The sequence below is a fragment of the Gadus macrocephalus genome, chromosome 5 (assembly GCF_031168955.1).
Source record: "Gadus macrocephalus chromosome 5, ASM3116895v1".
In the NCBI taxonomy this organism is placed as follows: domain Eukaryota; kingdom Metazoa; phylum Chordata; class Actinopteri; order Gadiformes; family Gadidae; genus Gadus; species Gadus macrocephalus.
Window position 1 is genome coordinate 17,512,538 of NC_082386.1, and position 14,654 is coordinate 17,527,191.

General features: G+C 48.7%; 1 protein-coding gene across 1 annotated transcript; it reads right to left on the reverse strand.

Annotated features, from left to right (window-relative positions):
* Positions 1-1,958: 1,958 nt before the first annotated feature.
* LOC132457370 (polypeptide N-acetylgalactosaminyltransferase 16-like) lies at positions 1,959-14,316 on the reverse strand (the record flags this gene model as incomplete). Its single annotated transcript, XM_060051654.1, has 6 exons — positions 12,768-14,316; positions 8,366-8,547; positions 5,481-5,579; positions 5,050-5,117; positions 3,372-3,437; positions 1,959-2,128 (listed from the first exon to the last, which is right to left on the reverse strand). Coding segments are annotated over exons 1-6 (792 nt in total), but the record flags the coding sequence as incomplete, so codon positions are not given.
* Between the last annotated feature and the right edge of the window lie 338 nt (positions 14,317-14,654).

The window sequence follows — 14,654 nt, forward strand, 5'->3', positions numbered from 1 at the left end:
AGCGTGATTACAAGGCTTTTAATGTGAAAGCCTTTGGTCCAACATGCGCCGATTCCTCTGTAGAACAGACAAGAATAGAATGTGTGCAGTGTACGAAAGACACTTGCTCTCGCTCTCTCCCTCTCCCTCTCTCTCTCCCTCAGCAGGTTTATGTGTCCTCTTAGGCCCATAAACACTATCAACTGTCAAATAAAGGCATGCTCGTGTCCAGGAAGCTTGTTTCTCCTCGGCTGTTCCTGATCACATGACCTGACCTGCTCCATCTCTCTCTCTCTCTCTCTCTCTCTCTCTCTCTCTCTCTCTTAACTCCCCTTCTACTCTCACCATGTCTCTCTCCTTTTTCCTCCCCCTCTCAATGTCTCTGTCACTCTCTTTTCTCCTCTCTCTACCTCTCCTCTCTCTCTCCTCTCTCTTCCTTCATCACTTCTTTCTCTCTCCATATCTGCTAATCGTTCCATCTCACACTGTCCTGTCTAGCCTTTCATCTCTCTCTCCGTCTCTCTCCGTCACTCTGTCTCTCTCTCTCTCTCTCTCTCTCTCTCTCTCTCTCTCTCTCTCTCTCCTTCCTCTCTCTCTCTCTCTCTCTCTCCATCTCTCTCTCTCCGTCTCTCTCTCTCCGTCTCTCTCTCTCCCTGAGATTACGACCCTTATCGGGGCGATCAAGGGCCATCGATGACGTTAGGTACCGGGCGCTGCTCGCTAAACAGTCATTGCGTCTCCCTTAGCAACGAGCGGCTACGATAGCATTAGCAGAATAAACACAGCCATAAGGCAGTTATTGCAGAAACTGACTCTATAACAAAACACGATCATTACACGAGAACGAGAGTGTGCACTGGTTGAGGTTCTCGGCAGAAAATACATTTTGTCGTTCTGGATTGTTACGCTGACTGGCTGAAGGAGTCTGTCTGTCAAAGTACAGGAGGGGGAGGAGGGCCAGGCTGATGATGTAGCCAATCAGAACGTAGGGCACGTGACCAGAAGAAGCTCCTAGGCTAGCTCTGCACAGACTGAAAGGCTGGTTATGTTTCCACGCTGATGCAACGTCGAGGAGACGCAGCAGCAAGGGCGACTATTTGTCCGCTCACTAAAACCGGACACAGAACCAAAACGTCTGCGTGGTTCTTGCGCTGCGTCGACTACGTGGAACCATAATCAGCCTTGAGTTCAGAGAGTGTGGAGTGGAGTTAGTCATGATGGGGGGGGGGGGGGGGGGGGGGGGGGGTCTAGAGAAGGTTGAAGTGTGATAAGGAGGTGATGGTGACGAGGAGGTCTGAGTTCCCAGCCAGGATGTCAGTCAGAAGTGAGTCAGACAGACCCCATATGCGCTTCAGAGTCTGGCTTCTCTTCTGGCTAGTACGTGCGTTTGATTTGGTTTGATTTGTGCTTTGGAAGTATCGTTGAGGTATTTGATTTTGATCTACAGTCGTATCTCTTTTTTTTTTTATCAAAAAGCAGCATATTTAAAACTCAACATGGAGAGAGAAGTATTTGCTATCTTTTATAGTAAATTATTGGTTACAAACAATCGTCTTTTACAGTGGTCGGTCAAGGTTAGACTATCGTCCCACGTTTACTGTCGTCCCATGTAGCACGACAATAAACATTTTAACATTTTTCCTTCAGAGACGAGTGGAAAATAAATCTAAATGGATGCCGAGCACCAGGAGGGGGGAGAGAGAGAGAGAGAGAGAGAGAGAGAGAGAGAGGCAGGAGAGAGGGGGAGAGAGAGAGAGAGAGGCAGGGAGAGAGAGAGAGAGAGACAGAGAGAGAGAGAGAGAGAGAGAGAGAGAGAGAGAGAGAGAGAGAGAGAGAGAGAGACAGAGACAGAGACAGAGACAGAGAGAGAGAGACAGAGACAGAGAGAGACAGGCAGGGAGAGAGAGAGAGAGAGAGAGAGAGAGAGGAGAGAGAGAGAGAGAGAGAGAGAGAGAGAGAGAGAGAGAGAGAGAGAGAGAGAGTCCTGTCCCCAGAACCAACCCCTGACCAACAGGAAGTGAGCGTACCTCCTTGACCCTCTGGATCATGGGCTGCAGCCAGTCGGCGTTCACCTCACAGTGGCTGTCCAGGAAGGTGAGGACGGGCGCCGATGCCGCGTTGGCCCCCCGCACCCGGGACCGGATCAGACCTGGGGGGGGAACACATCATCTATATTATAACAGTTATTATAATGAATAATTATCAGGTCCTTTCCCCCTTATTTTGGTGGTGTGTTGCGTCTTGTCTTGTCTTGCTTTGTGTTGGGTTGTGATGTGTGTTGTGGTGTTTTTTGTGGTGTGTGTTGTGGTGTGGTGTGTTGTTTTCTGCTACGTCTTGGTGTGTTTGCGTCTTGCCTTGTTTTGTGTTGCGTTGCGGTGCGTGTTGTGGTGTAGCTTGACTTGGAAGAGTGGCGTCATTTTAAATAACCAGTTTCAGAGGGTTTAAGAGTGGTTTGGCGAGAGATCACAGACTGTTAACCCCCTCTCTCTCTCTCTCTCTCTCTCTCTCTGATGCATCGTCAACACCTGTTGTCCTCTCTGACTCGACATGCTCCGACACATCCTCGCCAACGGCTTCTGGAACGTCTCCCACTACGACTCCAGGGAGACGCTGCAGTTAACTCCCACCGCCGTAAACATGATGTCCTCCGTGGTGAAACACGTTGTTGGGATGCATGTTAAACTGTGTCCAGAGGCAAGAGTTTATAGATTCTTATGATAAATGATGTGTGTTATTGTGTACGAATGTGTGAGTGAGTGAATGTGCGAATGTGTGAGTGAGTGTGGGAGTGTGGGAGTGTGTGAGTGAGTGTGGGAGTGTGTGAGTGAGTGTGTGAGCGAACGGGAGAGTGAGTGCGTGAGCGAGAGTTTGAGTGAATGAGTGAGGGAGTGTGTGAGTGGATGTGTGAGCGAGTGTGTGAACGCGTGGCACGGTGTTTGTGACATTGCAGCATCATGTTTGCACCAATAAAGTGCAGGACTACGTTCAGACCTGCAGCCCCGGCCTCAGAGCAGAGAGGTGGAATGTGGTTTCATCATGTGATGAGGACATCATGTGATGAGGACATCATGTGATGAGCACATCATGGTCCTGAGTCTGAGCGGGTGCCCTACTGTGTTTACTGAACGCTGCTTAATTCAGCATCACTCATAAACGCTAGAATCTGATCAACAAGCTAATTAAACAGAATTTGACACACACCTGAAATGCATGGCTCGTAATGTGCCTCAGTTAAAGGTTATTAAAAAGGGTTTAATACGAAGGTAACCATACTTAATTATGCTTTGCATGATTAAGTACAGTTAAGCTTTCCTTTTGCGTATTAGAGCTAGAATCTCATCTACCCAAACACACACACGCACACACACACACACACACTCACACAAACTCACCCTCTCTTCTGCCGTTCCTGAGGCAGTGAACTTTCTGGATCTGAGAGAGCAGCTGGCAGTCTTCAGCTGGAGGAGAGAGGAGAGAGGGGAGGAGGAGAGGAGAGGAGGCGAGGAGAGGAGAGGAGGAGAGAGGGGAGAGGAGAGGAGGAGAGAGGGGAGGAGGAGAGGAGAGGAGGAGAGAGGGGAGGAGGAGAGGAGAGGAGGAGAGGAGAGAAAGAGAGGATAGGAGGAGGCGAGGGGAGGAGGGGAGTAGAGGAGAGGAGGAGAGAGGAGAGGAGAGAAAAAGAGGAGAGGAGGCGAGGGGAGGAGGAGAGAAGGAGAGGAGAGAAAGAGAGGAGAGGAGGGGAGGAAAGGAAGAAAGAGAGGAGAAGAGGATTGGAATTGTTATTGTTGAATCTAGCCCAGAAAAAATGTCCTCTCACTTCTCCTCCTTTCTCCAGTTCTCCTCATGCACACACGCACACACACACACACACACACACACACACACACACACACACACACACACACACACACACACACACACACACACACACACACACACCACTAAGGTAAATGAGCCGTGTCTTATGGTCACATTGCATCAGTGCTCATGTACAGTCCTGCAAATCAAATATTAAACCTAAACGCCAAGCAGGAAGGACACTTTAGTATCCTCTGGATGTTCAAACACAAGGAAACATCTGATTGGACAATAAGGGCTCTGTTCTGTAAGCAAACCAACAGAGCAGCCTTTTCCCATCCAACCCGCAGAGAGAAACACGGATCAGACAGAGACAGACTGTATAAACACACACACACGCATGCACGCACAGCCCACACACACACACACACACAAACAAATACACCGGTTCACAGGCACACACATAGACACACATTTGTGGGTGTGTGATATAACAATGTCATAATCCTTCGGGAGGAAGCAGACAGTGTACATAGACCATCAGTTGATTAATAATGCGTGTGTGTGTATGTGTGTGCCCGCGTATGTTTGCGTTCATGCGTGTGAGTGTGTATGTGAGTGTGAGAGTGTGAGAGCCAGAGAGATGCGAGGAGCCAAAATAAATGGAGCAATGGAGAGAGAAAGAACGAGTCAGAGAGAGAGCCATTGAGGTATTTATGATGGTTATTTAATCAATGTAGTGATTGATTTAAACACATATTGTCAACATGTCCTGCTAATAAAGCCATATGTATGAGTGAATGGAGACAGACAGAGACACTATATGAGAGAGAGAGAGAGAGAGAGAGAGAGAGAGAGAGAGAGAGAGAGAGAGAGAGAGAGAGAGAGAGAGAGAGAGAGAGAGAGACTATCAGTGTACTACTGCATTAGTAACGCTCCTTAGAGGACAGCTGGTCCGGCTGATTGGGAGAGTTTTGTTCAAAGTTCAACAGCTATTGATTAAAATACACACACACACACACACACACACACACACACACACACACACACACACACACACACACACACACACACACACACACACACACACACACACACACACACACACACACACACACACACACAGAAACACACAGACACACACAAACAGGGAGAGCGCAAAGTCACAAATCAAACTCCAGACAGACGGGGACCATCAGGCTTAGCAAGAGTGAGAGTGTGTGAACACATAATATAAATACACAGATTAAGCTTGTATTAAACTCAGGGACTCACGATCTGAGCTGAAGTCGTCTATCAGGATGATCTCCTGCACCAATGAAGCTGGACTTCTCATCAGCACACTGGAGATAAAGAGAGATGGAGGGAGAGAGAGCAAGAGAGAAATTAATATATTAAGAGAAATGGGGACAGAGAGGGAAAGATATGTTTGTCTTTGTTTTGATCCATTGTAAAGTCTTAATATGGAACAAAAGACTGAAGAGAGTAACGTGTGTTTGTGTGTGTGTGTGTGTATCTGTGTGTATCTGTTTGTTTGTATGTGCGTACATGCGTGTGTGTGCATGCATGTGCGCGTGTGCGTGTGTGCATCCGTCTGTGTGTGTGCACGTGCATGTGTCTGCGTGCGTCTGCGTGCGTCTGCGTGCGTGCGTGTGCGTGCGTGTGTGCATGCGCTCGTGCGTGCGTGCGTGCGTGCGTGCGCCCACCTCTTGATGGTCCTCAGCAGGGTGGAGCGGGCCTCATTGTGGAAGGTGATGATCACGCTGGTGGGCGGCAGGTCCGCGTCGTAGTTCACAGAGGCACACCTGAGGACCAGAGAGAGGCCATGAGAACCTGTCAAGGTTCCTCACCCAGGAACCACCCACAGGGGATCGAGTACGCCCAGAACCTTCCACCAACACTGGTCTCCAGATGTTCTCCTACTTATATGAAGGACTCGGGATGTTCTCCTTCTTATATGAAGGACTCAGGATGTTCTCCTTCTTATATGAAGGTCTCCAGATGTTCTCCTTCTTATATGAAGGTCTCCAGATGTTCTCCTAATTATATGAAGGTCTCCAGTGTTCCACAAGTAGTGGAGCCATCAACAGATCAACAAGCGTCTGTCAGGGGATGTGAGGGATTGAGGACGGGTGCTGAAGATTGACAAAATGAAAGCCGACATATATTGTGTGCCTGGCAGAATTAACGCCATGGGGCTCGACGACAGACCACTTGTATCTACATCTTGGTCAGGGATGGGCAACTGGCGGCCCGCGGGCCGCATGCGGCCCGCATCCTCACTCAGTGCGGCCCGCATCCTCACTCAGTCAGGCCCGCACATAATAAAAAAAAAAAAAAAAGAAGAAGAATAATAATTGATCGAGTTACAGAAAACTTGGTCAAGAAAGATGAGAAGAATTCATAGAATTCGAAGGCAAACCCATGCGTCTAGTTTGCTCAGAAGCGATATCAGTCATTAAAGATATCCACTTAAGTCGCCACTACAACTACTACAACTGCTTGTTGGATTTGAGTTCATTGAGTTGTTGCACTTAATGTTGGGCCACTGTTTTTCAGTTTTTTGACTTCATTGAATGATGACGTATGTGAGCCCTTTGCACTGATAAAAATACTGACCATTCATGTGGCTGTTTGAGCATGGAAAACATGAAATTAATGTACATAGGTTATGATTCTGGATGATTTTTTAGGTAGTGGCCATCCCCAAAATGCACCAGAATACAGGAAATCATATCTACCAAAATTCAAAATTGTGTAGCTTCTCTCAGCTCACGTTTAGTTGAAGTGTGCAGTCATGTGGCCCTCCGATGGTTATGATGAAAAATGTGGCCCTCTTTATCATGAAAGTTGCCCATCCCTGATCTAGGTGGTGCATTGTCTTTATTTAGACCGTCTTCCCACCTGACCCCTACACTCTAGACTGGGTAGCCACGCTCTTTCTGCCGGCGATTTGAGTTCGCCTTGCCGAAGGGTCTGGGGAAGAGCAATACATTTCTTTCTGCTTCCGATCGATTTTTTGCGGGAGCCAATCACCAAGCAGGCTTACCCCCATGGCGCGCTATTGGCTGGTTTAACACAATGACGACAGGGAAGCGACGGCAGGCAGCCAATTGCGTACAGAGTCATTTGAACTAGGCCCGTTGATCACGCCTCTTGTGCTGAAATAAATCATAGCACTCTCCCCAGACCAATGTGCAACCTACGATTGAGCTTGGTCTGGCAACAGCCAGGCTACCTCCACTCAGGACCACCCAGGGCTCTGAGTGGCCTCAGAGGTCACCATATCCATGCAGTATGCACACGGCCTGGATGTCTGGGGCCTGAGCCCCACAGGTCTGGCCCGGTTTAGAGCCTTGATCTTCTTATGGAGATCATCCAGAGCCCCGGGGTCAGCCTGGTGTCAGGGTTGATCTCCATGAGAACTGGCCTGACCCTTCGCTCTAATGTCCTGACTTTGATTGGTTCCCTCTCCCCTGTAATGCGCGTCATATGATTGATCCCCTCTCACCTGTAATGTCTGGTTTATTACCTGTGATATCTGGTATATCACCCATGATATCTGATATCTCAGCTATAGCTCACCTGTAACGTCTGTCTCTGATGGGTCTTGTGTGTCACCTGTAGTGTCTCTAATTGATTCTCTCACCTGTAGTGACTCTAATTGATTCTCTCAACTGTAGTGTCTCTAATTGATTCTTTCACCTGTAGTGTCTCTAATTGATTCTCTCACCTGTAGTGTCTCTAATTGATTATCTCACCTGCAGTGTCGGGTTTCTAACCTGTCGTGTCTCTTATAGATTATCTCAGCTGTAGTGTCTGGTTTCTCACCTGTAGTGTCTCTAATTGATTCCTCACCTGTAGTGTCTCTAATTGATTCTCTCACCTGTAGTCCCTCTAATTGATTCCTCACCTGTAGTGTCTCTAATTGATTCCTCACCTGTAGTGTTGGGTGTCTCTGATGGTCCTCTCTAATTGATTCCTCAACATTAGCGTCTCTAATTGATTCCTCACCTGTGGTGTCTCTAATTGATTAGAGACACCACAGCCACAACCTGTAGTGTCAGGTGTCTCACCTGTAATGTCTCTAATTGATTCCTCACCTGTGGCGTCTATAATTGATTCCTCACCTGTAGTTTCTCTAATTGATTCCCTCACCTGTAGTGTCAGGTGTCTCACCTGTAGTGTCTCTAATTGATTCCTCACCTGTGGCGTCTCTAATTGATTCCTCACCTGTAGTTTCTCTAATTGATTCCCTCAACTGTAGTGTCAGGTGTCTCACCTGTAGTGTCTCTAATTGATTCCTCACCTGTGGCGTCTCTAATTGATTCCTCACCTGTAGTTTCTCTAATTGATTCACTCACCTGTAGTGTCAGGTGTCTCATCTGTAGTGTCTCTAATTGATTCGTCACCTGTAGTGTCTCTAATTGATTCCTCACCTGTAGTTTCTCTAATTGATTCCCTCACCTGTAGTGTCAGGTGTCTCACCTGTAGTCTCTCTAATTGATTCCTCACCTGTAGTTTCTCTAATTGATTCACTCACCTGTAGTGTCAGGTGTCTCACCTGTAGTGTCTCTAATTGATTCCTCACCTGTAGTGCCGGGTGTCTCTGATAGCCCTCTCGCTGCCCAGCCGGTTGCTCTCCTGCAGGTTGAAGGCGTGTTCTCGGTAGGGGTCCTCACCCGGCTTCATCTGCTTCCCCGCCAGGTACGCCTTCTCTTCGAAGCCCCCCATCAGCTGCAACTGCTGCTCCGCCCGCGGGGGGTGGGTCACCTGGTGGAGGGGAGGGGGAGGGACGGACGGACGGACATTTTATAACATGTTGCCCCTCTCTATGTCTTGCTCGCCTCACGAATGCACGTAGAAATGCTCACACACAGATACTGACACACACACACACACACACACACACACACACACACACACACACACACACACACACACACACACACACACACACACACACACACACACACACACACACACACACACACAGCCGATTAAGATGTTGCACTGTCGCCAGTGAAGCGGTCCAAAATAGCTCATCTGAGGACTGCAGTTTGATCAACATCATTGAAAACATCATGGAGGACGGCACTGAAGAACGACCAAAGCAAAGCCTTCGAGTTTGTTTGACTTTATGAAGGAAGACAAACCAAACTAATCATTGTCTGGTGGTATTTTACAGGGGGGGTCACGACTTCTTCTCTCATAGAAGAACGCATTCATTCCAATAAAGGCGGAGAGGTAATCATTGATGTTTTGCCAATTGAGTTAACGAAAAGGCCAGGTTCATAATTCATTCAGCTGAGACAAGAACCTTATTTTTACATCCCTCAAAAAAAACTAAAGTAGATTAAGATAGTCTTATATACGCCATCATTCTTCATAGTGTATTTCATACTGTTTCTTTATATTGCATGCATGATTCGTTAAATTATATGTTAATTGTAATTCATAAAAAAGCCCCTTCTTTTAAATCACATTTTTAAACATATATTCTCCAATTGCTGTTATAATTTTTTTTTTCCATAATTGTATTAATAAAGTTAATTGAAACATCTCGATAAGCTGTGCTGTGAAGGCAGCATGTGTACCCTCCATTACTCGGTCACAGTGGACGGGCGTGACCCACACATACTGATCTGCAACATCTGGCCCTCCATGACTTCACATGGGGAGCTAAACCGTGTTTGGCCAATGCTAAGCCGAGCCAAGTCACAATGTGCAGTGCTAAGCTACAACGGTCACTTGCCAAGCAATGCTATACCTTGCTTAACTACGCCATGCTATGTTCATATGAAGCTTGTTGATATTTTATTGTGATTAATGTATCAATATAAATACAAATATGGATAAGAAAACGTATACGTGGCGATTTAGACACTTTAAGTAGTCCTTAAAAAAACACCACGTGATTAATGCGGCTTCCAGGTTTATTTATTTATTTATTTTTTTGCACTTGTCTGTCAGCCTGTCTGTCTGCTTGCCTACCTGTCTGGCTATGAGGAATAATAAATACAGGTATATCAAAGAAAAAAAAAGGAAAGAGAGAAAACGGGAACCCAGCACAGACGTTAATCCGTAACCATCAAGTAAATCTCTATGGAAACATTAGCTAGCTAATAACCCGTGTGTTGTGGTTAAACTGCAGGGGATTAGCCTACTTTCACAGGGAAGGCGATATTTTTGTGGAAGGTTTGGTCGTGTCAACTTCATGAACTGAAACTCACTGTACACATGGGATAGAAGGTCTTCACTCGACAAACATAAATGGTTCCTGAAGCAACAACCTGGGCCTACTGAGTCGTCAATATTGAATGACCAATAATATAGTTATGTATTAATCGTTAATAGCAATAAAAATAATCAATATTCTTGTTTATTTGCACTGTCCTTTTTTGTTCCAGGATTGCCTTTTTGGGGACAATTAAGTGTTTATCTCTACTGAAATGTAGTCGTTTAAAGGTTCCCTACTTTACCACCAGGTGTGACAAGACTGATCACCCAGTACAGGCCGTTAAACATTCTATCCAATAGTGACGTCACAACTGGTGACCTTGGGTGTCTTGAAAGGCGCCTCTAAATTAAATGTATTATTATTATTATTATTATTATTAACTGGGGTTGATCCAACTGCGTTGTCTGCAAGTCTAAACTGATCCCGGCCAGCTAGTCTGGGTTACAACTGCCAGATGACAGTTGCTTAGCAACCCCAGGAGTATCCACCTGCAAGTATGTGTCTGGTTGGTGACCGCAGTTTTCAGTCTCTCTCCCTTCTCTTCCCCCCCCCCCCCCCCAAGGTGTACGCTTACTAGTTGACAGGGAAGTCTGGCCAGGCAGAGATAGGCCCTGTTTCCAGTAACACAAGTTGATCATGTGCACCAGATGTGTACCGTGGCTTCATTAATATGACATGGTTGAAATGCTACAGCTGTCCATGTGTATGTTGTATCGGGTACTGGGTACTACTGTGTGGGTACTGGGTACTGGATCCTGAGTACTGTGTACTGGGTCCTGGATACTGTGTTCTGGGTACTTGGTACTATGTACTGTGTAATCTGTATTGTTTACTGTGTACTGGGCGCTGTGTAGTGGTTACTGTATACGGGGTACTGTGGACTGTGTTCTGTGTACTGAGTACTGGTAGTGTGTACTCTGTATTGTGTACTGTGTACTGCAGGGCGCTGTGTACTATACTGTACGGGGTACTGTGGACTGGGTACTGTGTAATGGCCAGTGAACTGGTACTGTGTACTCTGTACTGTGGACTGGGTACTTGGTGCTGGGTACTATGTACTGGGTACTATGTACTGTGTACTATGTACTGGGTACTGTGCTCCAGGAGACGAGCAGTCCGCCGTAACAGTTGGTGCCAACATGGCGCCCCACCCCCTTCCAGCTAATGGGCTAGCTAGCCCTGTTGGACGCTAAGTAGCGTGCTACGCTAGCTCCCGAGGCGTCAGGCAGATGTTGCGCTGCGTGGAGTCATGGAAACTCAATGGAAGACATTGCGCAGGACGGCAGATGTGAACGACAGGTGGACGGGCTCCGCCTGACAACATTCATCACACAGAGCCGACGGAGGCAGGCTGGTGAATCAGTCAGCCAGGCTGCGGAGACAGAGGGGGGGGGAGGAGGAGATGGAGGGAGGGAGGGAGGGAGGGAGTGAATGAAGACGGTGCGAGAGGAAGAGAGAGGGAGAAGTGGGGGGAAAGGAAGAGAAGATGGAACAAATAAAAACAGGGATAGGAAGAAAGACTAAAGGAATGAAAGAAGAAAAGATGGAGCGAAAGAAACACAGAAAGGGAGACACAGAAATAAAGAGACACAGAAAGAGAGACACAGAAAGAGAGAGACAGAGAGAGAGAGAGAGAGAGAGAGACAGTAAGAGAGACACAGAAAGTGAAGCAGAAGAAGCATCATGGTAAACCAGCCGCCTGGATCAGACTCTGAGTGGAGGTCTACACACTTAAAGGCCCGGTCCTGACCCGTCGCGGCGCTCAGGAACATCTGCTCGGCTACAGGTGACAGACACGCACCCGTCTGTCGGCCCACGACCTCCCGTCATGCTCTGCGCCTTTCCGCGTTCTTAAACAACTCACATGACCCACATCCCGAGGGGCCGCGTGGCCTGGGAGGACTCGGCGGCGTGTTTCATTTGTTAGTAAAATCACACCTGTTTCCCAGACGCCTCGTCGCTCTCTTGTCTCGCGGGGCAGGGCGCTTCGCCCTGCGTTGCCCCGGCTGTTATTACCGGCCTGTAATGACGCTCTTTCAAGGACCTTCGGTCTCGAGGACGACGACGTCTGCCCGCGTGTTGATAACAGTCAACGGTTCCACGCGCGCGTTCTGGTTCTGTTCCTCTGATCCGTCGAGCTGAGCGCGTGATAAAGGTTCCGGCGCTCGAAACGAGGGACCGCGGGTTGATCAAAGGAAACTCAGCGGCGTCCGCGCGCCGCGCTGGACTTAAGCAAAGCCTCTTATCGTCGGGATCTCGTGCTCCGGGAGAGGGACGTCGCTGAGAGAATTCATAAATAACTATGGAGAAATTAAGAAGCGGCGTTCTTGCGAGTGTTATAAAATTGTAACATAAATATGTTTTTTTTCCCAAGTGACATATTTTTGCCGCTACCGACGAGGGCCCAGAAAAGAAAAAAACGTATCGCATGGCAGCTGCTTTTAGATCACATCCCCCTCGCGCCCTCATAACACACACATCAACATGCAACACACACTCCCCTGCAGAACGCCACTGTCACCGACGACGCACACACAAACACATACACACACACGCGCGTATCTGCGCGCACACACGCACGCACGTGCGCGTATCTGCGCGCACGCACACACACACACACACACACACACACACACACACACACACACACACACACACACACACACACACACACACACACACACACACACACACACTTCCCATTAACGCGATTCACACTCGGCAACGCGCTCCGTAACCGCCCGTCACTCACGATCAGCGGGATGGTCCGGTCCTCGCGGTGGATCTCCAGCCGGCCGGAGGACCCCTTCTGCCCGTGGATCCGCGCTCCCGCGGCGCGGGGCTGCGACGCGGAGGACGGGGAGGTCTGCGGCTTGTTGTCCTGCCACAGATAATAAAACGTTCCCAGGATCCACGCGACGGTCAGAATCGCGATGGCGTTGGCCCGTATCCGGCGCATCCTGAGCCCATATGGCGGGCTCCGGCCACGAGCCCGACGGGTTCAGGTTCGCCTGCCGAGGACACAAAGCTGGGAGAGGGGGGGAGTTGAGCTGCGGCCGGTGCCTTGCTGGTGATGAACCGCAGCACCGCCAGCCGCTCCACGAACAGCCTGCTGCTGCTGCTGCCGCTGCTGGGATCTGCGCACTGCGCCGCGCGGTCCTAGCGCCGATCCACCTCCTCCTCCTCCCCCCCCCCTCCCCCGCCGTGCAAGAGCCGCGCTTTTGCGCCACAGGCAATCGGACGCTTCAGCCGAACCCTGATCTTTACCGCGAGGCTCAAAGGAACAGGCGGTTTCGACGATCTTCAACAGGGGCGGTTGTGTTCCGCAGACTGTGTAAGCGATTGAGTTGAATAAATCATGAGTATACGGTCTGAGCCTCCCGTTTCCAGAGCCTGGAAGAGCCGGTGTTGGGACCCACGTCCTTCTGGACTCGTTCCAGACCGAGGGAGCTCACCTCACGGCGAGGCCTTTTTAATAGTTAAACAGTTCAAAGTCTACAAGAGAAAATCAGGAGCAAACATGAGAGAATCAGAGTGTGCGTGGAGGCCACGAGCGCAGAACGCAGCTGGACTCAGGGGCCCCCGAACTCAGTCCACCTCACACTCGTGAATCATTTAATTTATGTTATTTCATTGTATTTCCAGCTCCATAAAGAAAAGCACTCGTGCTGTAAGTATGAGCTCATCTTGTTCGCCCTGCTTCGTTTCACACAAAGCTGGCTCCGGGTAATGTCAGCACACACATCGGATTTGAAAACGGAGTGAAGAATAAAAAAAATCACGGTTGCTCATGTTTTATTCTTGCTGTGAAACCGTAACGGCTATACGCTAACGGGAACCAGCCGGGCAACAAAAACAAAAGATGTTCCCTGATGCCTTTAAAGTCCCGGAATCCCTAATCCGTCCGGATCAGGCCAGCTCTGTGTTTGGATGTCTTGATGATTGGAATTGATTACAGCGCCTGATTAAAGCCTTTATACAGAGACGCGCAGGTGTGTGTAAATAGTTTATTTAAAAAAAAAAAAAAAACTATTTACGCACAAGGGTTGTCTTTTCTTGTTTAAAATAAATTAAATATGGAAAGTGCAAGGATATATCTTGATTTGTTTTCTTGTTTTAAATCAATTAAACAAGAAAAGAAGCATGCAAAGCAGAGAGAATCTATCTCTATCCTTTCAATTTGTCTTTTCTTGTTTTAATCTTTTCTTGTAACGGATCTTGTTGAACATGTTCTGTCCCCTGAGGGCCCGTTCTATTCTCACGGCCGCCAAGAGCACAAAGAAGTCCCACATTACCGACTTGTGTGTGTTGGGGGAGAGATGGGGGTGGTGGTGGTGGTGGTGGAGAAGACGGTGGTGGTAGGGCTGGTGGTGTTGGAGTTGGGAGGGCTGATGGAGGCGGTGGTGTTGGTCGTTGATTGTGGAGGAGGGGGTGGTGGTGGAGATGGTGGTCTGTGTTGGAGGAGGGATGATGGGGGGGGGGAGGTGGTGGGTGTGGTGGGCTTGGATGGTGGTGGTGGAGGTGGTGGGTGAGGTGGGGTTGGATGGTGGTGGTGGAGGTGGTGGGTGAGGTGGGCTTGGATGGTGGTGGTGGAGGTCGTGTTGATGGAAGAGGGATGGGGTGGTGGTAGTGGAGGAGG